The 25,162-nt window shown below is 41.7% G+C and overlaps 1 protein-coding gene across 23 annotated transcripts in view; it reads right to left on the reverse strand.

Annotated features, from left to right (window-relative positions):
• Positions 1-25,162, reverse strand: part of DLG2 (discs large MAGUK scaffold protein 2) — a 1,447,004-nt gene that overhangs the window by 61,667 nt on the left and 1,360,175 nt on the right. For all 23 annotated transcript variants that reach the window (XM_074955894.1, XM_074956035.1, XM_074956046.1 and 20 more), the window contains one exon: positions 13,227-13,403. In XM_074955894.1, the coding sequence (XP_074811995.1) occupies positions 13,227-13,403 (177 nt within the window). The remainder of the gene's footprint in view (positions 1-13,226; positions 13,404-25,162) is intronic.

Raw genomic sequence — 25,162 nt, forward strand, 5'->3', positions numbered from 1 at the left:
CCTATACTGGACAGTGAATAGTTGGGAATTAAGTGAGGAATGTTAGATAAATCAGATTGGTCTAAATATTCCTTTTCCCCCCCACTTGTCTAGTGCAGTTTCTCATGTAAGAAGCTGGATTAGGTAAATGCAGATCATCTAGTTCCTGAGACTAAATACAGAGCTCTGCTAGTTTTTGAGTAGCAATGGTAATTGGCTGATTTTTTAAAAAAATATGAAGTCTTGTCTTTTCATAGTTCAATAAATAACACAACATGCTCCCTTCTATCTGAGCGGGCTTTTATTTTTCTTACTGAAAAACACTGAAATGCAGGTTACTATAGTTACAGTTGAATTTGGGAATAAATGTTTCTCTGTAAATGTAGAGTGGAAACAGCTGAAATGAGTCCTTCAAATTCAATCTGTGATATTAAAGCCAAAGAAACAGCCTTAAATTTTAAAGTAACAGATGAAGTCCCATGAGAGAATGGGTAAAAAATGAAGACTTGAGGCTGTGTAATCTCCTAAATAGGAGGGATGTCTGCTGAGAAAATAATTAGCTCAAAACTGAACACAGTTTTCTAATTATCAATCTGTGTTAATATTAATTCTCATTCCTATCTTTCCTAACCTTCTAAAGTAGTTGCTTTGAATTTTATTTCTGATTCATTGCACAGAGAAATTTGAAAATGAGCCACAAAACCAGATCTGGTTTATGTAATGCCTCAGCAATCATGCAGACATCACGCTGCTATTTGTAGGCAATGGAGACAAATATATATGCCACAATCTACATTGCCTTGAAAGGCATATAAATAATAAATGTAGTGAATTGCCATTAATAGTCCAGGCACATTCACTAAGAACATTTATAAATGCTTATATTGCCCGCGGAAAACTGAGTGTTTCATAAGCTAATGATACATTATAAGTAGTGAAAATAGTGGTGCTTAAAGTTAAAGTTGCCCAACACTTTCCATTATAAGACACCATCACTTTGCCAATTTTAACCTTTCAGCCTGAAATTTCTCATTCCAGGTGTCTACCTCAGGACAATTTTATTTTTTTAAGTTTCAGTTGTAAACAATTCATACAGTCATTTGGGTGAGAAACTTGTGCCTCCTTGTTTTGGACGGGTTTACTGAAATTGGGCAGAGGAGTTGCCCTGGTATAAGGGATGTGCCCTTTGTTTTTCCTGTGCAAATTTGCCCACATTTCTCTGAAGTCTCTGAAGAATTGCACCTTGCATGTACTCAGTAGAGACTTGTTAGAGTTTGGCAGCTAAATTCTCCAAAGACTGCATCTACACTGAGAGCAGAGACTGTGCTCGCAATCCTATCTCTGATAGCTCCCAGGCAGCATGGAGGAGGGGGAACCATCCTGACACGAATGCAGAGGGGTGAGGAACAGGGTTTGGTTTAAGAGCTACAGGTGTGTGTGGGAGGGGCAGGAGCAGGAACTCTGGGGAGAGGGTGGGAGAGAGCTTGGACTGCAGGGGAGGGGTTATGAGTCATAATGGCGGGGGAGGCAGGAGCAGATGGGAGAGGGAAGGGCAGGAGCCATGGAAGGAAGGGGAAGGATAGGAGCAGTGGAAAAGGAAAATGGACACGAGTTGGGGGAGAATAGGATCAGAAGGGGATAGGGAGAGGCCGGGGGGAGAGAGCCAGAGGGTCTGTAACTATTAGAGCACACTCTCCTACTGAACCTGAAATTTAACCCATTATTCCCAAGGCTCAAGATTCCTTTGCTGTGAAACTCACTGGCAAAGTGTGTGTGTGCATTCATCTCTCGTGGCAGATCCACACAGAAGATACTTTGTGCTTTCTGCTGCTACCGGTTACGTACTCCATTAGCTCAGGCGGCAGAAGTGTGTGCAGTGGATCTAAAGATCTCACCCCGATGATGACACATGTGGGAGGTCAGCATGGTTCCACATGATGGAATTTCTGTTTTTTCAATTTTTAGTTTTTAAAAAAACGTTACACCCCACAAAATTAATTTATAAGAATGTTAAATTTGCAAAAACAAGTACTCAGAAGTGAAAAATCAGGCCCTAAATTTCTTAGATTGGGCATCCAAAATTAGTTAACACCACTGACAGTTTTGGCTTTAATCTCTCTGCCTCTATTCTTCATGCGTAAAATGCAGATAATAATTCCAGTTCATCTCACTTGGTGCTGTGAAGGAAGATAAATTCATTAATGTTTCTAAATGTACTAAGAAGAGCCCATGCAGAAATTAATAATTCTTTATTCAGTGCAGCATTAGGATGGTGTGCCATAAGAGTGCACCAAATGATAAGGATACAAAGAAATATTGAGTAACTACCAGTGCAACAAGCACCATCTAATCCCGTGTACTGAATGAGTAGGAGAGTTGTAGAAAAAATGGCATCAGATCATGTAATTAAAGACTGTATCATAATTAGGGCTCCATGTTCGTCATGGAGGCCGCGGAAGTCACGGATTCTGTGATTTCCTGTGACCTTCGTGACTTCTGCAGAGGCCAGTGTGCCTGACCCCGGGGCCAGCTGCTCTAGGTGAACCCAGAAGAGCCACACCAGCCGCTGCTGGAGCTGGTCTGCAGCCAGTCGCTCGGGTGGCTCTGCAGGCAGCCGCCCCAGCCACTGCTCTGGTGGTCCCGGGCAGCTGGCCCCGGGGATTGCCTGAGCAGCAGCCGATGCTGCTGGCCTTGCGGGTGGTGGGAGCAGCCACAGCTCGGCTGCTCCCAGCAGTGGTCCTGGGGTGGCTGCTGGCCCCCTGGGCCTTCCCCCCACTGGGCAGTGGCGAAAGTGGCCGCTGACCCCTCGGGGCTACCCCTGGCAGCAGCCAGTGCAGCTGCGGGCCCCCCAGGGTTCTCTCCTCCCCAGCAGCTGGTGCTGCGGGCTCCCCCCAGCCGCAGCTGGTGCCCCAGGCTCCTCCCCCTGCAGTGCGCCCCCCCCCCCTTCCCAAGATTCAGTCAGCGATATTTATGGTATATGTCATGGACAGGTCATGGGCCGTGATTTTTTATTTCTTGCCCATGACCTGTCTGTGACTTTTACTAAAAATACCAATGATTAAATTGTAACCTTCATCATAATGTATACACACAAGGAGGCCAAATTAAGGTTTTATTCGCAACTTTAATTTTGGCATTTCCTAACTTGTGAGTGCTTGATATTGCAACTTTAATGTCCTTTTAACTTTTTATTGTGATAAATTTATATATATATGTATGTAAAGACTTTTTATTTGCAAATACCATTGGAAATCAGTGTTTTGTGACTCTCTGGCAAAGGTTGACATTGCAAACACCTAAATAATATATGAATCTAACATTCTTTACACTGCTTTAGATTTTAGCATCATCATCAACAGGGAAAGCACAACACTCTGAACTCCAGTTTTGGCTGGTGAATACACAAGGAACTGATTTTCAACTGGTTGATTTAAAATGGTGTGTCAAACTTTAAATTCACCTCTTCTGCACAAAGCCAGATTACTTGGGTTTTGTCCATGGAGCTAAGTGTGGTAGTGGCTATTCAACCCCCATACCTTGCATGAGGTGGGACTGCCGCCCAGTCAGTCTGCAGCTGCTACACCAGCTCAGAGGCCACTGCCTTTCCATGCTCCACATGTAGGAGTTCTGGCCCACTACAACCATGTAGCCACAGGTCCTGTGTCCCCTTGAATGGCCCGCTGAAGTCTTGCAAATATCACTCACTCCCACTCTGCTTAGTTCCAGACACAAAGCCTGATTTGTAGAACTAGTCAGAAAACATATTTTATGAATCCCTCCACTTTCCTCTTACGTCTCTATGGATTTCTGCAGATAACAGCTTTAAACACACAGAGCAAGGACAGGGGAAGGAGATTTGCCTCTCAGAACTAGAAGTTGGGATTTCCTGCTAATGCTAAGCAATAGCATATATATGGCTTTGGAATCTGGGCTACCAGATTAGGCTGAGTGGGTTGATAAAGAATTACAATTTACATTTGGGTTTTTAAAATCTCACCTACTTGAATTCATTCCTCTCAATTATTAAACTGGGATCCTTCAACTTGGATGTGTATGGAAATTCAACAGAAGTGAGATCCATATATTACCACACTAATGAAACACACTGCTATTGTAACCCACACACCTCCTGGGTGTGGTGTTCTGTCCCATCTAGTGGCACTGAGACCACTTAGAGAGAGAGCTAAAATGAGTCTGCTCTACAGCCTTAGCTAACAGTCAGTTAGCTTTTAGCTCATGCAGTAGAGGCTTCTGCACTATGCTCCAGAGGTCCCCGGTTCAATCCTGCCCGCCGATGACCGGGGTCTGTTGGTGTTACACTATCACTACACTTGGGCCAATTTCTAGCCTGGCATAACTAGACACAGTCCAACTGACTTAAACAGATTTGGGTCTATTTATGAATGAGGCTATAGGTAAATTTTTCAGTCACCAAAGCAGACTTCCCATTTTCAAAAGTGACTGACACTTGGGTACTTAGCACCATTGATTTTCAGTGAGATTTAGGCTCCCAAGTCACTTTTGAAAATGGGGCTTAGCCTCCTAACTGAATTAGGAGCTTTTAAAAATTTTATCCAGTGCATTTAAATCTCAGTAATATCAAACAAGTGGGTTTCTGGGTTCCATTTATAAAACAAAATGAGTAGTTTAGTGGTTTGGCATTGCTTGATCTGAAGAGCCAGCATTTGTGGCCTTCTGAGACAAACTCTACTTCAGTCACAGTGGAGTAAATCCTGAATAATGCTTACAGTGGAGTTATCTAGGTTCACGCTGATCTATCTGAGAGCAGAAGCTGATTCTATGTGCTTGCCAATGAAGAGGGGCCTACAAGTAAAATTTTCAAAAGTGTCTTAATGAATTATGAGCATAAAAATGCTCATAATAAATTATAAAAAAGGACAATTTTGAAATCTATTGACTGTCAATGAAAACTTAGACTTCTTAGTAGCTAAATTGCTTCTGAAAATGGGACATAGGCACTTTTGAAAATTTACCCTAACTCTTTGGGGTAAACTGGAAACACAAAGAAACTATACATTCATTTGAGGTGAATCTGTGTATTACTGGCAAGGATTATGCCACTTGTAGAACTTTAGAAGCAATGTTACTGGACAAACAAATGGGTTTCCAATCAGGCCATAGCTGCACTGACCAAGTATTAGCCTTGACAACACACACTGAGGCAGGATTCCAGTGTAAACTCAAGTCTGGGGCAGCTTTCTTAGGCTTATCTGCTGCCTATGACATGATGTGGAGGAACAGCCTCCTCCTGAAAGCCAGCAAAATTATCCCATGCAACAATAAAATTCTTCCAAGACATTCTGACCAACCTTTTGTGTTTTCCTATGTGATCAGGTCAGCAGGCCATGCACTCTCAATGATGGCCTACCACAAGGATCAGTCTTAGCACCGATCCTGTTTAATATCCACACCAGTGGTCTTCCCTGATCATCATCCCAGAAATTAATGCTGATGACATTGCTTTGACCATACAGGCACAGGATTTACCTACACAGAACAAATCCTTATTAAGGATGAACCTTAAAACCATTTTAATATGGAATAATATTTCTTATACTGATGGCTAAACCCAACATCATTCAGCTTATTGTGTCAGCATTTCATCAGCTTATTGTGTCAGCATAAACAATCAAATGGCTAGTTAGGAACAGCACATAGACTTCTGTGGCTTGCAGATAAAACACAATCCCACCATGGAATATGACCAGCACCTGAAAAATATTCATGACAGAATTAAGATACATGTAAATTTCATCCAGAAACTGGCAGGAATGACCTGGGAGCCAATGCAAAAACTTTACAGACCTTGTCACTAGCTCTTATCTCCTGAACTGCAAAATACCGCTCACCCATCTGAACACGTAGCTCACACACATCGCTTGTTGATTGTCAATTTAAGAGCATCATGCAGATTAATACGGGCACAATAAAACAAATGCCACAACCACGGCTTCCCATACTGGTGCACATCCACCCACCCCAAGTTCATTCCAATATGATAATTCTTAGGAGGCTCCATCATATTCAAGGGAACAAGAATCTTCCAATAGACGAAGACCTAAATAATATACTGAGATTCTGACTCAAATCAAGAAAATCTTTTAGGCTGGCAATGCAAGAGCTCAAAGATTCCGGGTTTCTCCCTGAAGATCAATGGTGAGCAAGGTGGAAGGACACCAACATCCTGAAAAAACACCACATCAAGGACCCAACTGAAGAACTCAGTGGTTCTACAATCCCACAGAAAATATGGCCCACCTTGAATCGCATCTGCACATCGCACGGCAGACGTGCCTACCTTCTCCATAAATGGGGTCTGAGATACAATCCTATTTGTGACTGAGGAAATGGCCTTCAAATTATGGAACACCTTGTCAATCAATGGCCCAAGTAATCCACGTGATGGTGGAATCACTGCTATTCACTCCACATCACCTGAAGCAATCAATTGGATCGTTAATCTAGACGTGGGCATCTAACCTTGCTGTTTTTAAGCCATACAGAAGGAGCAGAAGAATGTATTCATATGCTGTAAGTGGATGGTTAATGGATTACTCACAACAGATTAGTTTTCTTATTGGAGATGTAAAATAACAGGCAAGACATGCTTTAAATTTCATAGTCATATTCATCTGTGATGTAAACGAAGGTGTAAATTACATGTTGGGTGTGAAAGCAAGTATAAGTGGTTGGAGTTGATTAATTTGTATTGATTTAGCATTCAGCTGGTTTGCAGAATGGGCATAATGATAGAAAGTGGAGTAAGAAAAGTTACTAAATAGAAGTGTGCAAAATAAAATGTGTGTTTGACAAAACTTGTTTTATCTTACACCCTTCTGTGAGGGTAAGGAAGCAGGAAAATTGGCACATTGGCAAATGAGTTTTGCCCACCCACTGAATGCCAGATTAGGGCAAACATGTTTTACCATTTCCACCCGTTTTCAGACCAATTTACCACACTCAGTACACATCTTCTCCATCAATTACATCTCTGCTCAGTTTGGCCCAGAGACTTCCATGCTTGTTATAAGCATTCATGCAAGGTCTGATTTTGACCACCAATGTCCATTCTCCAATTGTTTTTTAGCAATATTAGGATACTCATTAATTGGCTTTTTATGGAAACAACACGTGTAAATGCACTAGGACAAAACTTGTTCTCTCTCTGAAGAATTCAGGTCTTCATAATCAGAATTTTGCCAATTGATGGTAGCTCAGCACCTGTTTATTGTCCGATAAAAGCCATACAGTTACTATTATGGAGAAACGTGCTATTGTAAGATTGGGGAGGAAAAATCCTTTTAACCTGTTTAAAGCTTAAGACTTCGTGAGCTGTTACAAAAATAATTGACTTGCCACGCTCCCATGAAGCTATCTTGGTGGTTCGTGGCCTTTGTGAAAGCTAATTCCTATTTTAAATTGAAAAATATTAATAAAGTTCATCTTATATAAGAAGTCTCCTGAAAGCAAAGCCACTTTCAATGAAGCTTGTGGTAAGTGCTTTACTGGACTCACAGTACAGCCTTATTCCTACTTACTTGCAAAAGAATAAGGACAGGGGAATACACACATGCATATCAATTTTAGTCTATATTTATCTTTTCCCATTAGATTAGCAACTGTGCTCAAGTAACTCACTTCAGATAAAGCTAACAAGACCATGCTATTTTAAAAAGCTTTATCTTTCTGGGATTAAAATCTTGAGGGATTCTTAAAAAGGTAGCTAATTTAGAAGAGAAACATAAGTAAAACCCAGTTGAGTGGATAAACATGACAAGTCAGGCAGAATAACCAATTTAAGATGCCTTTTTACCCAGAAGGATTTTTGCAATTGGCAAACCTCTGGTTCCTTGTCCTTGAAAAATGTTTATGAAAGACTTTTTTGTGTTCTTTTTTCATCTTTTGCCCTTTAGAATCTAAGGAGAAAAATATAATTGTTCCCTGAAAGCTCTGTAGAGTTGTAAACAGCATGACAGGCTGATATCACTTTAAACATTTGTTCTGTAAAATATGGATATAATTTGCATAGACATCCCCCCATGTATTTGAAAACAGTATTCACATCCCTCGGCCCACACCACTTCCTGCAGCCCCCACTGGCCTGGAACGGTGAACCGCGGCCAGTGGGAGCTGCGATCGGCTGAACCTGCGGACGCTGCAGTTAAACAAACCGTCCCGGCCCGCTAGCAGATTTCCCTGATAGGCCGCGTGCCAAAGGCTGCTGATCCCCGTTTTAGGGTAAATTAACCCTGCTTCTTTTGAAGTAACAAGCAAAACTCTCCTTGATTTCAGAGGCAGCAGCAGTGGGATTGGTGACAATGATGATACGATCTGCATTAAATTAAGGGCACCCAATTCATTGCCATTTTGGATCCTTAGAGCGAATTCATACAACTCTTATTCAAAGAGTGAGTGCAGGAAAAGATAAGGGCAGGTGTATATGCATTGGCACACAGAGTACCTAAGCTTAGACTGATATTCATAAGGTGGGGTGTTCCTACCTCCAGCGACCTGTATCTAGCGTAAATTAGAGTTCCTTGAAACACCAGATTTGAGTGGCTTCTTTATACTTCTCTAATTATGGCTATTGTCCTTAATAGAAAGTTGTACCCATTTTGATTATCCCATCAGTATGAGAGTTCACAAGGTGAGCAGCCGTTCTCATTATCAAACAGTGATGTGTAGAAGATTCATTCCAACTGGCATTTCTAAATCTAATTCTAAAGATGACCACTTCCACGTAAAATGAAGTAATCTGTGGCAATAGTTGCGTGAGAGAGATTATAAACCGGATTCCAACAAGTTGGCACCCAGTGTTTCATTCTTACATGTTAAAGAATAATATTTTCTGTCTGATGGTTACACCAGCAGGCTAAAAACTGGTTCGTGGTCTCTTTCGCTAAGCGTAATGTCATCAGTGTCAAAGTGACATCACTTTACAGCAAGAGGGCCATGCTGCTCACCCACCCAACATGAGGGTACGTTACAACTGTAATTAGAAACATACCTCTTCATGGTGACCAGAGCTTGGTAGCTAAGAGAATTTTTGGACCTCTGGCCAAAATAGGAGAGTTTTGCCTTTAGAAGTGAGTGAACTGCTTCCTCTAAAGCCAAAGCCATGATCAATGAGATCCCAATTCTGCGAGGCATTGACCACTCTCACATCAATTCCCACTGAAGTCAATGGCAGTTAAAAACTCTAACCAATTCACAGGATCAGGCCCTTAATGACGGGGACACAGATGGGCCAGGACCGTGGTACTCTGCTTGTTCAATACAGAATTAAACTGCCTATCTCTGTGACACAGTGCTACAGGATCCAAATTCACTTTTAAAGGAGGGCTTCTCAGTTGTAAACAAAATAACAAATCCACATAGAAGTGACCATGATTAAATCTAATGACAAATTGATTTCAAGCTCCATGTAATTGATTGACAGTTAAGGGCTGGAAACTACACACCATCCCAGAGTGAGTAATGGGCAGCAATTCCCTGGTAGCTATAAATTACTACCTTTTCTGGTCTACCACATCCATTATAAAATAAAAGGGAAAAGAAAAGAGAGTCTTGATTTATCATTGGAAATTTCTCTTATCTGCTCATGCTTTAATGTGCCTGTTTGAATGGTTCCATTCCAAAAAGTGTGGAAAAAATGGTAAAATCAGGCACTTGGAAGGTGATTTTCATAGACATTTCCCTAAGTAAGAACTTAATTATGTTAATTGCTCTCAGAGTACATACTGAAATAAAGAACTATCATGGAAGAGGTCAATGGCTTCAGTACTGTAAGACAATAAAGGTTATTTTCTCTTGTTTTCAGTTATAATTAATACATTAATTGTACAAGAGGTCAATCTAGATGATCAGAAGGGTCAAAGTGCTCAGAGTGCTGTACATAACAGAATAATATGCCACCCTCATAAAATACAAACAAAGTATGGGGGCCCAAGTGCAAAAAAAGGAAAAAGAGGAATTGAAAGGAACTTTGGTAAATGTAGGGCCAATTGTGATGGGTCTACAGATATTGTTTTGGTTTTTGGGAGCAGGGCACTTTAAAATGCTTTTTAAAGGTGAGAGGGATAAATGAGAAGGATTCCATCAGGAATGAGTTGCACTTTGTAGACCCCATCAAAGGAAAGGTCCAGTCACGTGCGGATTGAAAAGCAAGGGTGGAAATCCTCAAATGTCTGGACAGTTTGTGAATGTAGATTTAGAGTGTAGATACTACCAGTATAAGGCACCAACATTGGTGTTCACAGTAGCCAGAGCCAACGCCTATTTTTTAGTCTTTGGGCTATTCACAACCTATTTGCTTTAAGTAGGTCTTTGGCTATTTGATTCTGAAATGTTATTCGTCACCTCTTCTCTATGGTTTCCTGCCTGGGTGCCTGAAATGTTTATAAACTGGAGAAGAGATATACATAAGATTTCCACATGGCTGCACAAAACAGCCCCTAGAATACATTCTTCCCTGAGCCGATGGAACCATATGACTCTGCAAGCCAGCAAAATGGCTCAGGCTCCAACACATAGCTGCCACTGATCGCCTTTCCTCTGATATACCACCATCTAGCACGTGGGAAAGATGTTGCTGTTAGATTTTAAGTGTGTGTGACTTTTTTTTGGTACATGTATTGCAATTTGTACACAAATAATGACAGGTTTCAGAGTAGCAGCCGTGTTAGTCTGTAGATCACGAAAGCTTATGCTCAAATAAATTGGTTAGTCTCTAAGGTGCCACTAGTACTCCTTTTCTTTTTACAAAAATAATGTCACGTATACAACAAGAGGAAATTTGGCTAGTGATTGGTTCATAATGTAATCTGACTGTTTTTTTCAGTTTTTAAATAAAATGACCAATATTTAATTTTATAAAGTGGCTACTCAACATAAAGCCAGTTGAAGTCAATGGAAAGACTCCCATTGATTTCACTGGATTTTGGATCAGGTCTCGTCTGCTCAGTAAACACTTTTCAGAAGAGATTTTACTCTAAATTTGAATTTATATGCTAGGTATAATTGGCTGATTCTATTCTGCACACCACCTTGTGCAGTTGTGTACACCTGTGCAGTAAGTATAACAGCATTCTGATTTCGGTTGCATTTTACACTTTGCTCTGGTGTAAGTGACTACATAAGATGCAGGACAATGACAGTCAGGCTCAATGACTCTACAAAGAAACTACTGTGTCCATAGTATGAACGTGCATTAATTTTTAAGATACAACTTGAAAAAAAATCTGTCTTCTACAACTGGATCCTTGCTGATCTAAATAACTTCAAAAAAAAAGCACACCAATTCATTACTTCAATACATTTTTAAAGTGGGACGAGGGAGGGGACTTTTTAAAGGGGGGAAAATATACCCCTGCTCCTGGGAGGATCTAGTCAGTGTTAGATTTATGAACAACAGTATTTATACTAGAAACCCTGAATTAACCTTGAATGGTATGGCATTAACATGGGCTGCTCACATTTCAGGGAAGGATTTTCTGGAGAAAAACTTCACTGTTATGGGGAAAGGGGCCTAGTCCTACCATTATGAAGAAAGGCCTTGCCAGAATAAGCTGAATAGCATTTAGATGACATTATCCAGCTTTTTGTTCCATTTATTTATACTCCAGAATTTGTTGGGCTCTTTCAGTAACAATTATTGGAGAGAAAAATGTGATGTCAATTTGGAACCATTGGAGCAGGCAGACTCCATTCCCCCCCCCCCCCAGGCTTCTCCAATTCACTGCTGATGCAGTAGCATGAGGGGTAGAGACCACTGTAACTGTACCCGCATCATTACAAATTCAAGCGCCATGTTTCAAGACAATACAACCTATTTCCTGCTTACTCTCTGCTCTCGTCTCATTTTGCATCCCTCTCCACTCTGCCTAAGTTGTAGAACAAACCACATCTTTCTCCCACTTCTGTCTCCATATCTTCCTTCATGCTGCCCCATGTGCCTTGCAGCCTGGTCCCTGAGTGGGTCCAACATGCCTTCACATATTTGTTCCTCCTGAAAACACCTTCTGCAAGTAGGTCAATAAATCTTAGGCCCATGCATCCTCTCCCACCTACAGAAAAAGATCACACACACATCCACATCCACACATGTGGAACCAACAAGACACAAATCTAACTTCACCATTTAATCAGTTGTTTTGTTGTTTCCCCACTCCCTTATTTTGTATATCATAAAGTTCAAGGGTTCATACCTTTTTATACTATGGACCACGTCTTGAGAGAGACACTGTCTTATGAATTCCTTCTGCTTCCATTCATGATTGCATGGACCAGCACTCAGGCATTCATAATCCCATAAAAACCCCTAAGGTAATTATAGCAACATCTTACATGGAAGATTAACATTAGGAAAGTGTCTACTACATTTTTTCAGTACCTAGATACCTAACAAGGCCCATGTCAATGTGATATCTGAGGGCATTTTTAAGTCTCCATTGTTTAACATGGCAAAACCAATGAGCAGGGTTAGTATCCTGTGATCAGCCAGTTCTCCGTGGAACAATACTAGGTGCTCCGCAGGCCACCCACAATCCAATTTATCTCATTGTAACAAATTTGTGCAACCATTTTTATTAACTCCAGAATTTAAATCACTGTAGATAGAAGGTTTATAACTGGCTTAGAAGTAATATTCCAAAGGAGAAATTTGGTTTGGTGTGATACAATTCATTCTCCTTCATGCCACTTCAGTTTTTGACCTCTCTACTGAAATTATCAACAAAGGTACAGTGGCAGTTTTGATATTTGATGAAACCAACAACTACATCACTAAGGCAACCCATTAGACAGCATAGACAGTAAAAAATATCAGTAACATTCAGATGGTACATTTCCTTATGAGTCCACCACAGCTAAACAAAGATATATTCAGAATTATTTTAGAGATTTAGCTAATTTCAATTTGTCAGGCTTTAACTTCCAGCCCCTGGTTCTGGTTATGCCTTTCTCTGCTAGAGATTTTTTACTACCTGGTATGGTCTCCCCAAAAGATATGTATACAACATAATCAAGTCACGTCTTCATCTTCTTTTTGATAAAATGAACAGATTGAGTTCTTTAAGACACTTTCCCCAGTGCTTGAATAATTTTTATGGCTCCTCTTTGCACCCACTCCTATATTTTTTTAGATTCGTGCACGTTGGTTTTGGAATAAAACTCAAACTTTTGCACATTTGTGCCTAACGAAGTAGAAAAGCAGCAATTACACATACCTCCTTTTGCTGGGTATAACTCCCATCTCCTCGCTGTCTCCTTCCTGAGTGACCCTCCTGGCCTGCCACCACTCGTCATCAGAGGCATTTATAACATGAAGGATGTCTCCGAATTGGAAACTGAGTCCTTGACTTGGAAGGCCACTGTCCTTGCTTTTGTCATAGTCAAACATAGCTCTGGGGAAGGAAAATAAGGGTATGAAAACAGGCAATTAGACCAGTCTTGACAGCATTTACTACCGAACAACTTCTTGTAGTTTAAGCCCCTCTTATTCTTTCAATAGGGATCATAAGAATTACCTCTTCGTAATTTAAACTACTTCATTTCCTATTTTATTTCATAATGTTTATGCATTAATTGGAGAGTTTCAGAGCTTAGCGGATAAAATATACGTAGTACCATGCATTTGTTTACAAAAATCTCTCGCTTGTAACGTTTAGACTCATGTCTGTGATAATGTACGATTGAATATCATAGAATATCAGGGTTGGAAGGGAACTCAGGAGGTCATCTAGTCTAACCCCCTGCTCAAAGCAGGACCAATCCCCCACAGTTACCCCAGATCCCTAAATGATTGTAATGGTGTCCCCTTCTTATCTTCCTACAAAACATACCATCGTCTCTGAGCACAAGTGGAAGACGTAACACGGACAGTATGACAACTAACCAGAAAGAAGAGAATGCCAAATTTTTAGGGTCAAATTCTAGTTCTACTGAAGTCAATGAGAGTTTTCCTATTAGTTACAAGTGAAGCCAGATTATGTACCCTTAGGGCCAGATCTTGCAACGGGATTTATGAGGGTAGGGTGTTTGTATCTGGGGCTCCATGTAAGTGCAGAGGTCTGTCTCTATGAATCCAGTTGTAAGGTCTTGTCCTCAGTTTTTTCCCATGGAAAACAAATAGGAAAGGTTTCTCCTAATAAAATACAGTTTGAAGAAACCAATAAACTGGAATGAACATTTCTTCTCCTGTGGAAAAAAAATCTGATTATAACTCCTATATACAGAATTCCTAGCTTAGTGTGGTCCCAAGAGGTATGTACTAATTTGTATCCCCTTTTGCTTGGGGAAAAGGTTTGAAAATCTTTATTAGTAAACATTTCCATATGAAGGATTTAATATAATCAGTTGTTGCCCATTGTAGTGCAATTGCATAGAATGGTTATAGAAGCATTATGGGTAGTTTTAAAACACTCTAGGCTACTTCCTTTAATGAAAATAATGTTTTTAAAATGAGTTGCCACAGTTGTTACTGTGTTGCGTTAGGTTGTATCTATACAACCACAGTCATGTCATAGCTGCAAGCACTCGTTCTGGATGAAATTATGTAAGGAGGAAAAATACATTAAAATAGTATCTTCTCTTAAGGAGACTGTAGCTGTGCATCGTGCATCTTTAGAAAAGTGGGAGGGTTCAGTTTTATCCAGTGCAGCCACTCTAGTCGTTCATCTTAGACGGGTAGAGACAATAAAAGATCTGGCATTATTTCACTGAACTTTATGCGATCTGTGGGACTGATTTCACTTGCGTCTTCCTGTTTCAATGCACTTTGAGCATGGATAACACTCACATTCTTTTACTGCAGAAGCAATGCCCAGTGAAGATACAGAAACCCTTTAAAAGCTTAGTCAGCAATTGGAATGTAACAAATTAATTAAATATACGATCTTTAAAGGGCCCTTGCCAGTAGTGGATCATCTGCTGCTCTGCAGTATAAGCCTACAATCAAGAGCTACATCAATCCAAATGGCATATTCTGATAGCTAAGAAATGAGTGAAGTCTTGCTTTCCTTGAGAAATTAATGGAAAATCACATCTGGAGAAATGGCAGTGCCCTCACTGACCAGTTTTAAACCAAGAACCTGTTTATAATTGGCTTTAAAAGATGAATTATCAGGAAGTGAAACTCTGACTTTTACTAAGTGCCATGAGGGCTCACATGTATTAAACAAAAGCATTTTCTGAGCAAGTCCATTAAATAATAATGTACCTTGATATGAAAGGCCATAACAGCCTTATAGCCCTATCCACAGAGCTGGCAACAATGCCGTGTATTGGTTACATACAGTAGATTCTGAATCCATCCACAATTAATTATCTCCAAACACATGACATCATTTTTGTGAAGCAGAGAATGAGCAAGACACTCTTACTCCAGAAGTGAAACAAATTACAATGGAAGTCATGGAAATGCTTCATCTTTTGAAAGTTCCGAGGCAAAAGGAATGATAGGTTTCAAAAGCTAAACGGTGGAAGGAAAAGAGGTTTTTGTTTCTGAACAGACACTAGAGTCCCATGAGCTCATGCATTAGTCTAAAACTGCAGATTACCATGCTGGTTGATGCTAATGATGAATGCAGATGGTAATGTTTGCTGCTGACTTACACTGATTGGCGCTGTTGTGTACAACACTAATTAAAGTGAGATTAGAGATCTGAAACAAGAGAATTATCACGGGCACATTTTATCGACTGAAACAATTCTTGGCTACTGTGCATTGCAAACGTTGATTTCCGAAGGAAAATAATGCAAGTGCTGATTTGAATCCCTTTTCCCTACACATCCCAGAGGAAGAGTCATATTGGAGTTCTGATCAAGGCTCTGGTTACACTGAAGACTTTCAACAGATAGTCTGGGATAGCTAAAAAACAAAGGGTGGTCTTGATTCAGCAAACTATTAAATATGTGCAATTACCTCATGTGAACAGATGGAACTAATGGTGACCTCGGTAGGATTATTCATGTTTATAAAGTTACACACATGCTTAAGGATCTGTGAGATTGAGGTCTAAAATGTTGTTGTTGTTTGTCATTATTTATTTATTTGTATAATGTGAGGAGCCCAAGTCATGGCCCAGGACCACTTTGTGCTAGGTGCTGTACAAACACAAACACAGTTCCTGCTCCAAAGAGCTTCCAAACGAAGTATATTACCTGCACCTAGATGGTAAGCTCTTTGGGGCAGGGACTTCCCTTATTTTATGTCTATACAATGCACAACACTTTCGAGTACTCTATACAGCATGCATAAATTCAATTAATAAACAAAAATAATATACTGTATTTGACATAGCATCTTTCATACAAATGTATCCCAAAGAGATACAGAATCTTAAAAAAAAAAACAAACAGAGAGGGATATAGTTAAAAGCTGAGGGTAAGAGATGTTTTTAGATATGATTTGCAAAGAAAAGCAAACAAAGAAAATATTGCAAGATGCAGGAAGACCCTTCCAAATGACGGGGTCTGCAGAGGAGAAGGCTCTTGCAGCAGGATTTTTAGGGAGTCCTCCTGTCATGTGTGACATCAGTAGAACCTTGTGACGTACTTTGTGAACTGAGAATGTAAAACATCACTGTGGCCACAGAACATTGCCATTTTTATTACCCAGCTAATACAAGGAAACCATGTCCAACTACTTTTGGTCTCCTTCATTTTTACAGCCAGCATTATTCTAGGATCACAACGTAGTTCATAGATGGCACTGTAATGTTTGAAAAGTTTTGTTGTAACAAACAACTGCAATCTTCTCCACCTTTTCCTTTAATTTTAATATGCCCCTGAACAATTGCAAGCCCTGCCTACAGCTAGTGAGTTGAAAGACTCACAAACTGTTCATTTATAAATCTCTACCTGATGAACAGCACCAACTCAGAGTACTCAGAATCTGATTAAAGCAGAGAGCGTATATAAAACAAAACAAAAACAGCAGCATTACCTGAGTGCCACCAGAGTTGCACAAAAACATGGATATATTTTAGCTTCCTAAAACCCCTAAGGATTGCTTTAGTTCAGCAAAGGAGGGAAGGGCATGAGAATGAGCTACATTTTTTCACTGGGGATGGCCTTTACCTGTGTTAAGAAAAGTCCAAGTGACTCAGTTTCACTCAGAGCAGTCACAGGGTTACACCTTGCATACTGCTTCCAGCTTCCAGGCTTCCAGCAGACAGCATGCTGCAGTGCTCTCCAGACAGTCTGCTATACAATGATCACCATTTTGCAAGCTTCTTCAGACTAAGGAACACAGTAATGAAACCTAGATGGGCGGGTGGAGGCATGTGCCCCCAGGCTGTGCTGTGAGGAAGATTCTGAGGGAAGGCTGATCGTAACTGGATCTTAGGCTAAGTCTACACTGGCACTTTCATTGTTAAAACTTTTGTCGCTCAGTGGTATGAAAAAACACGCCCTGAATGACAAACATTTTGACGATGAAAAGCACCAGCGTGGACAGCGCTTACGTCAGCGGGCGCTGCGCTCCAGGCGACAAAGCTACTGCCCCTCGTTGGAGGTGGTTTTATAAAGAGCAGCTACACAGCACACCTTAGAACAGCGCGGCTGCAGTGGCACAGATGCGCCATTGTAAGGTGCTCAGTGTAGATATAGCCTTGACGTAAGATTGTGTATTGAGAAGAGGAAATGGGGAACAGAACCTAGGAGAGGCCTATTCCCCCACAAAGTTCACACTGAGACATGGGGATTCTTCCCTTCCTTCAGTGAGAGACGGCTTCAGAACAGAATTGGGCTCCGAAGACTGAAGACACCAGAACCCTCCACAGCACAGCATCTCTCTCCCGGTCTGATACATGAAGGCTCCCTGTGTATTAATATGTAGTAGGATTTGCCTTCAGACTGGCTGCCCTGAGGGACTGGAGTGTGGCAGTTAGATATAGGTGGTCTTCCCAGGTTCAACTACAGATTATGATGCCATCCAGATATGTGGCGGCATAGTCATTATGGGGCCAGTCTTTTCCCCCAGGGGGTAGTATATGGGTGAACTGTTCCAATGAAATCATCTTTGCCCCCTGGGTTCCTGTCTTCAGCTCAGGTCTGAGCCATTTCCAACACAAACCTTGTAGCTTTTTGGCAACCAGGGGCCCACTCCCCGCAGATACCACTCCTCCTGGAAATGTTGCCGTAATGTCTCTTATGAGACTCCAGAGCATCAAGAGTTGCTCTGCTGACTCCATTTTTGTAAGCCTGATGAGAATGGGGGCCGCTGCTGGATCAAAGCTGGCCGGTCCCGCTGTAGCAGGTGGTGACCTCCTGTTGTACCACCTACTGCTGTTGTGGCTGCTGTTGGGCCTTTAGATCACAGATCAACTGCTGCTACTGGCTGGCCATTTGTTGGAACAACTGCTGTTGCTGCTATTGAGCTTTCTGCTTGGCCATCCATTTTTAACACCTGATCCATATCCATCCAGCTATGAGGAAAATGTCCTTCCCCCTTCTTTAGCGTCTCCCCCTTTATTTATATATGTATTTATTTTTGTAAGGTTTGATTGACTCCCTACACAGGGACTCGGTTGTGTCTGCTTTCGTCATCAAATTTGTAGGGGGGTGGCTGGAGCAGTGCATCTTTGTGGACCTTCCTGTAGCCTGATGCAACCATGGGTCTTCCCAGGGAAGAAGTCTCTCTCTCTCCCATCTCCACTGAGGCGGGCTCCAGTCCACCAGCTAGTTGTCCCTTCAGTCCTATACCATCCTTGGGGGTTTGGAGGAGCTTAAACCAAACAAAAAACAAGCCCAACTCAATACTAGGCTGTCTACCAATCTTCCCATGGTGCGTCCCTGTCCTTTTCTTCAGGCTTGGTTCCCAAACAGTCTCTTGTTCGTTGCTTGTTCCTTAGAGTCTAACTGCTTCAACCCAATGGCTGCTCTAGCTAGCAGGCTCGTCCCTTGGCAGTTCTGTAGGCAAAGCTCCCTTCAGGCAAAGAGGCAGAGTTCTGTCCTCCTTCCTGGCCAGTCAGCCCTGAACTGAGCGAGACTCTTTCCCTTTATTCCCCCTCCAGGCTTGGCATTTGCTGCAGGCACATCAGGGAAGGGCTAGCTGGGGCCACAGGCTCTCCTTAACCACTTCTGTGCTGGCGTGGGGCCTCTCTACCCCATCACATACCTGAAGTAGAATATTCCATGGTACATGAGATATTTCCAAACCGTATATAGCATTGTGTAGCAAACTCCAGTTTTTAATGGTGCAGATAAATACATGACCCAGGAGAAGAAATTAGATTTAAGGCAAGACAACAATATCTATTTCAACTACTTAGATATGTACTTATAGGGCCCTCTTCATTGTAGTATTGTAGCAGCTCACAATCTGTAATGTATTTAGCCTGTGAGGTAGGGAAGTGTTATTATCCCCATTTTACAGATGAGGAACTGAGGCACAGAGACACTATATACCTTGCCCAAGTGTCTCAGCCTGTGGCAGAGCAAGAAACTGAACCCAGGTATCCAGAGTCCCAGGCTAGTGTCCTAACCACAGTGACCTAATTCTCTTGTTGGCAGTTGTTCTGAAAGGTGGATGGATGTAAATCCATTACAAAAATATAAATGGAGGCAATTAGAACTTATTTCTCTTAAACCTCCTAGGCAAGATCCAAACCAATATTCCATAGGGAAAAGGCAAATTCTTTAACTATGCCAGTGGTCAGGGTCAGTAGGCTAACTGTGACAAGCTTGAAATGATGAGTGACTGCTTTCTTTGAGTCTCCAAAGTTTCATTTTTCTTTTGGTGTGGCTGAGAGCCCACATACAGATAACTTTCCAATCCACTCCTCTTTGCCACCAATTTAACTATAAAATAACAATAAGACTTAACAGGCCAGATTCTCTGCTGGTGTAAATGAGTGTAGGTCTACTATAGACAATGGATCTATGCCCATTCACACCAGCTGAGGATCTGGCCAGCAGTTGTAAAATGTCTGCTAGAGCAAATTCGCAGACACATAGTATCCTTGAAAGGAAGATAAGTGTTCTCCCCTTTCACAGATGGGGAGTCCAAAGCATGGAAAGGTTATATAATCTGTCCAAAGATACATAGTGATTCAATTTCAGAGCCAGAATTAGAGACAGGCTTCCTAGCTTTCTTTCCTGCACTCTATTAGATATGCTGCCCCCTCCTTGCAGGATCAATTTGAATATCGTGAGACGAAAACCAACGAAAACTACGATTATGTAATGTTACAGCTGTCACAAAAAGCACAATAGAACTGTGACTAAATACACCTATAGCAAAATGCTTACAGCAGAGTGGGATCGCTACGCCACATTAAACTTTCAGATATTGACGTCAGAATTTATTTTTCCTTCTTGTCAGCCCAGCTTCTCCTGGTTTACACAGAAGTTAAACAGCATAATCATGTGTTTATGGCATCCGGACCGGTTGCAATGGAACAGATTACAGTTCCAATCCCTGCAAGTGTTCAGTGCTCTGAGCTGCTACTGAAATTAGTGGGAGCGGTGGGTTGCTCAGCACATCATAGGAATGACCCCTGAGCTAGCAGTGATTCAGGGTTATGCCTTCACTTCACATTCGAGGGAGAGGAGAGGACGGAGGAGGAGGAGATCCAAGACATCTTCCTTGGATATCTTAAACCTCTGTGCCATTCTAACAAAAACAGCTGAACGTATGACCCCATGTCAATATAACCTTTGACCTGGTGTTTCCTGTAACCTCTTCCCTCCTATAGCTGTATTCTGTCACAGCAATTTTGTTGTGCCTGTGAAGCTAATCCTTCAGGACTCCAAGCCCGGGCTGCCACTGTTCTACACTATGAATCCCAAATATCTCCCTCCCCACAAGCCCCACCTTCCGCCCTTCTCCTGTCCTCTCCCTTTCCACAAAGAAGGCCCCTGACACACCTCTCTGAGTACTGAAGGAGAGAGAAAAGGTGGTAAGCATCAGACCTGCCTGCCTACATTGCCGGAACTGCCTATCCCACCTCCTTGCACAGAGCTGCTCTAGTGACACCCTATCCTTGGCCTCTGCTGGTTCTCAGCCTCAGGGACATAGAGAGGTCTCATTGGAAGAGCAGATCGGGGCAGTGGCAGTTCTTTTGTTTGTTTTGAGCTGCGTTTCTTCCAGAACTGAGAATCTCCACCTCCATTCCCCCAACCAAACCCTAATAATTACCCAGCCACAGGTGGCAACTGCATATGGGTGATCTGGTTTCGAGTGGGTTTATACTATGTCCGATATAATGGAAAGTTGGTCCCAGCTGAACACTTTTGAGGAGCAACTCTACAAAAGTGAAACACTTTTACAAAAACAAACATTGCTAAATGGGTTTCTTCTTTAGCCTTTCCCCATTAATATTTGAGATTTATCTTTGCTCAAACATTCACTTCTCTACTGTTATCATTAGTGCAGATTGTCAGGATGACACTAAACTCTGTGAGAGCTCTTACAGAAGGCTCTTCCTCTGAGAGGTGTGCTTTTCATAAGGCTGAGGGGGTAGATATTAATTAAATAAGGCCCCCAAAAGTCCAAAAGTCTGCTGCTTCTCTCTCTACATCAGAATAACCCCAATGACACCAATGGAGCGGCTCTAGATATATGCCACTCTTCGTGCCAAAATTCAGGCCCCAAATAAGCAAATATCAGTTTCACCGATGGAAACACAAATATATGTGTTCTATCATTTTTATGTATTATCAAGGTCCTTGGTTTAATATCACACTAATAGGGGACAATTCACATTTTTTATATTTCCAGGTACTTAATAACAACTACATTGCAGGATTTGTTTCTCATGTTTTACAAAAACTGTTATTCTTTTTCCTTTTCATCCCTCTTCTGTATTGTGTGTGTGTGTGTGTGTGGGGTGGGGTCTTGTTTGCACTAGTTCCCATTATAGTTAGAAGGGGACCCAAACCAACAGTCCAGATCTGAAAAGGCCAGAACTTTGGGAAAATTTTACTTGTGAGGAAATTTTTTTTTGGCTCAGGCACATCCAGGCTTATCCAAAGCCCAGAGAAGTCACTGAAAGTCTTCCTATTGACTTCAAAGGGCTTTGGATCAGGCCTTTGGTGAAAGAATAAGGTTTCCCATCAAGAGGGGAAAACTAATTTTATTTGAGCTGCTTTAGGATACTGTAAATTCATTTACAATTAAGGCTCGGAGTGGGCAGAATTCTGTGACTGCACGGTACCCCACTGAAGGGATCAACTTGCAGAATCGGGTCTAAACCAGTAAATGGAACCTGCAATTTCCCATAGATTAATAAGGAGGATTTCATATGTAATATCACAACAACAGAGACAAAATAAACTATGTCCCCAAAAGCTGGGCTGTCACCTTCCATACTCCACAACTGAAGTTATGAACTTCATAATAATCTGCATTTTTACATCTTTGGGACTAAGTGTTTAAAGTTAAAACCTTTTGGATTGTAATACAGCACATGAATTAAGCCACCGTTACAAAAATGTCTAACGTCCAAAGCTGGGTCCTATTACATTTTAACATCTGAGGCTCTCTTGTTTGCTGCAGTGTTTTTGTTTAGCTTGTTCAGCAATTTTTCCACAGGCAGTCCATACCAGAAAATATATTCCGTATCATTGACCTCTTATTGGGATTTTGGCAAAGAGTTTTGCCACTGACTTCAATGAAAAACAGGACTGAAGACAGCAGCATCATTTCCAGTTTCCAGAAAGGCTTACCTAACAAAAAGGACAGGTTTCATAGTAACAGCCGTGTTCGTCTGTATTCGCAAAAAGAAAAGGAGTACTTGTGGCACCTTAGAGAATAACCAATTTATTTGAGCATAAGCTTTCGTGAGCTACAGCTCCGATGAAGTAAGCTGTAGCTCACGAAAGCTTATGCTCAAATAAATTGGTTAGTCTCTAAGGTGCCACAAGTACTCCTTTTCTTCTAACAAAAAGGAATTACTTTCTTTCTGGGGCTTACATCACAAAAGCTGTGTCTTGCGTCTGTCCTTGGGGAATATTCCTTTCATTTTGCAGACCGTGCCTATAATATGCTGTCATGATCCTGAACAACAGCCATTCTGAAAAGAATTGTTTTAGCACTTGTGATGGAGGTAAGTTTATTTGAGTCGTAGTGGGCACTCTGTAGGTTTGCTCCATACAACAGAATCTTCTACACTGCAAAGCTTTAACACAACATTTTCAGAAGTGTTCCCTAATGTTCTGTGCTTCCATTTTTACTTCAGTGGGAGCTGTGGTTCCTCAGTATGTCTGAAAATTAGGCACAAGGTGTCACTGTGTATCTGAAGATTTTATACTGCTGCCCATCACCATAGTCTCTGAGCAGCTTCCAGATAATATCAATAGCAAAACCGTTAGCAGACATCATGGCATCTCTGGCCCTTCTCTCTTTACAGTCTCAAAACTCTGAATGGGATAGGTTGTTTATTTTGTGTGTGTGTGTGGGGGGGGGAGACAGGGCTAGGTTTTTTGGGATGGCTCAGAGGGGTTTGGAAATAGAAGTCTCAACGGGGTCACTCAAAAATGGAGGCCTGTGATGTTAATGGACACTTCTGAAAAATGGCTGTAAGAGTCTCAAGTGACTGGAATGGTCATGAAACTTCTGGTGTCAGCAGCAGGGAGAATGATGATTAGGTTGTTTGCTCTTCAGTAGTTCCCTATTTTTCTTTCTTTCTTTCTTTTTTTTATGTAGCACACAGGCTGCAGTCAGTGGGTGAGGCTTGAAAATTTGGGGTGACATTCTAGGCTGTCTCTCTAAGAGGCCTAGTACAGAACTCACAGGCCAGGGAGAGCAAGACAATTTTAAGCTTCATGACCTGGGCTGTTCTGGGAGCTAAAACATCCCCCGCTGCAACACAGACAGCCCTGGAGGCTTGCCCAAGGGTATGTCTACATTGCAACCAGGGTGCGTGATTGCAGCACATGTAGACGTACCCAAGCCAGCTGTAATCTAGCTAGCTTGGCTATTGACAGCTGTTATAACCATACAGCTAAGGGTAGCCTAGAATTACTCCTTACCTGTAAGGGGTTAAGAAGCTCAAATAACCCAGTTGGCACTTGACCAAAAGGACCAATGGGGAAAGAAGATACTTTCAAATCTTGCGGGGGTGGGGGAAGGTTTTGTTTTGTGTGTTCTCTTGGGAAGCAGAGAAGCATCAGGTCAGAAAACTCCTTCTCCTATAAACCATCCTAAAAAGTCTTCTCATATTACACAAATTGTACGTAAAAGCCAGGCAAGGTGTGTTAGATTATCTTTTGTTCTGCTTGTGAATTTTTCCTTTGCTGGAGGGAGGTTTATTCCTGGTTTTTGTAACTTTGAAACTAAGCCTAGAGGAAGTTCTGCTGTGTTTCTGAATCTTTTGTTACCCTGTAAAGTTATTTTCCATCCTGATTTTACAGAGGTGATTTTAACCTTTTTTTAAAACAAAATCCTTCTTTTAAGAAACTGACTGATTTCTCTATTGTCCTAAGATGCAGGGGTTTGGGTCTGTGATCACTTTGTAACCAATTGATTAGGATATTATTCTCAAGCCTCCCCAGGAAAAGGGGGTGTAAGGGCTTGGGGGGATATTTTGAGGGAATAGGGACTCCAAGTGGTCCTTTCCCTGATTCTTTGTTAAATCACTTGGTGGTGGCAGCGTACCCTCCAAGGGCAAAGAATTTGTGCCTTGGGGAAGTTAACCTAAGCTGGTAGAAATAAGCTTAGGGGTTCTTTCATGCGGGTCCCCACATCTGTACCCTAGAGTTCAGAGTGGGGAGGGAACCCTGACAACAGCAGTGAAGCGGTGGCAGCAAGGACTTCAGCACAGGATAGCTGCTTGAGTAATTACCCAGATCCCAGTCAGCTTCACTCTGCTTTCGATACCTGAGCTAGCTAGATTAAAGCTAGCTCGGGTATAGCTACACATGCTGCAACCACACCCTGACTGCAGTGTAGACATACTCAGAATCTCCTCAGCTATGTGTGCTCTGGCCCTGCACCCAGATCCACCCTAGGCATGACCCCTACAGCAGTGTTTACAAGGGGAACCTTAGGAAGCAGGTTTCTGCTCATCTTTCACCATGCCTACGGTGACCAGATGTCCTGATTTTATAGGGACGGTCCTGATTTTTGGGTCTTTTTCTTATATAGGCTCCTATTACCCCCCACCCCTGTCCCGATTTTTCACATTTCTTGTCTGGTCACCCTAATCGTGCCTGCCCT

This window comes from Natator depressus, chromosome 1 (genome assembly GCF_965152275.1).
Source record: "Natator depressus isolate rNatDep1 chromosome 1, rNatDep2.hap1, whole genome shotgun sequence".
In the NCBI taxonomy this organism is placed as follows: domain Eukaryota; kingdom Metazoa; phylum Chordata; order Testudines; family Cheloniidae; genus Natator; species Natator depressus.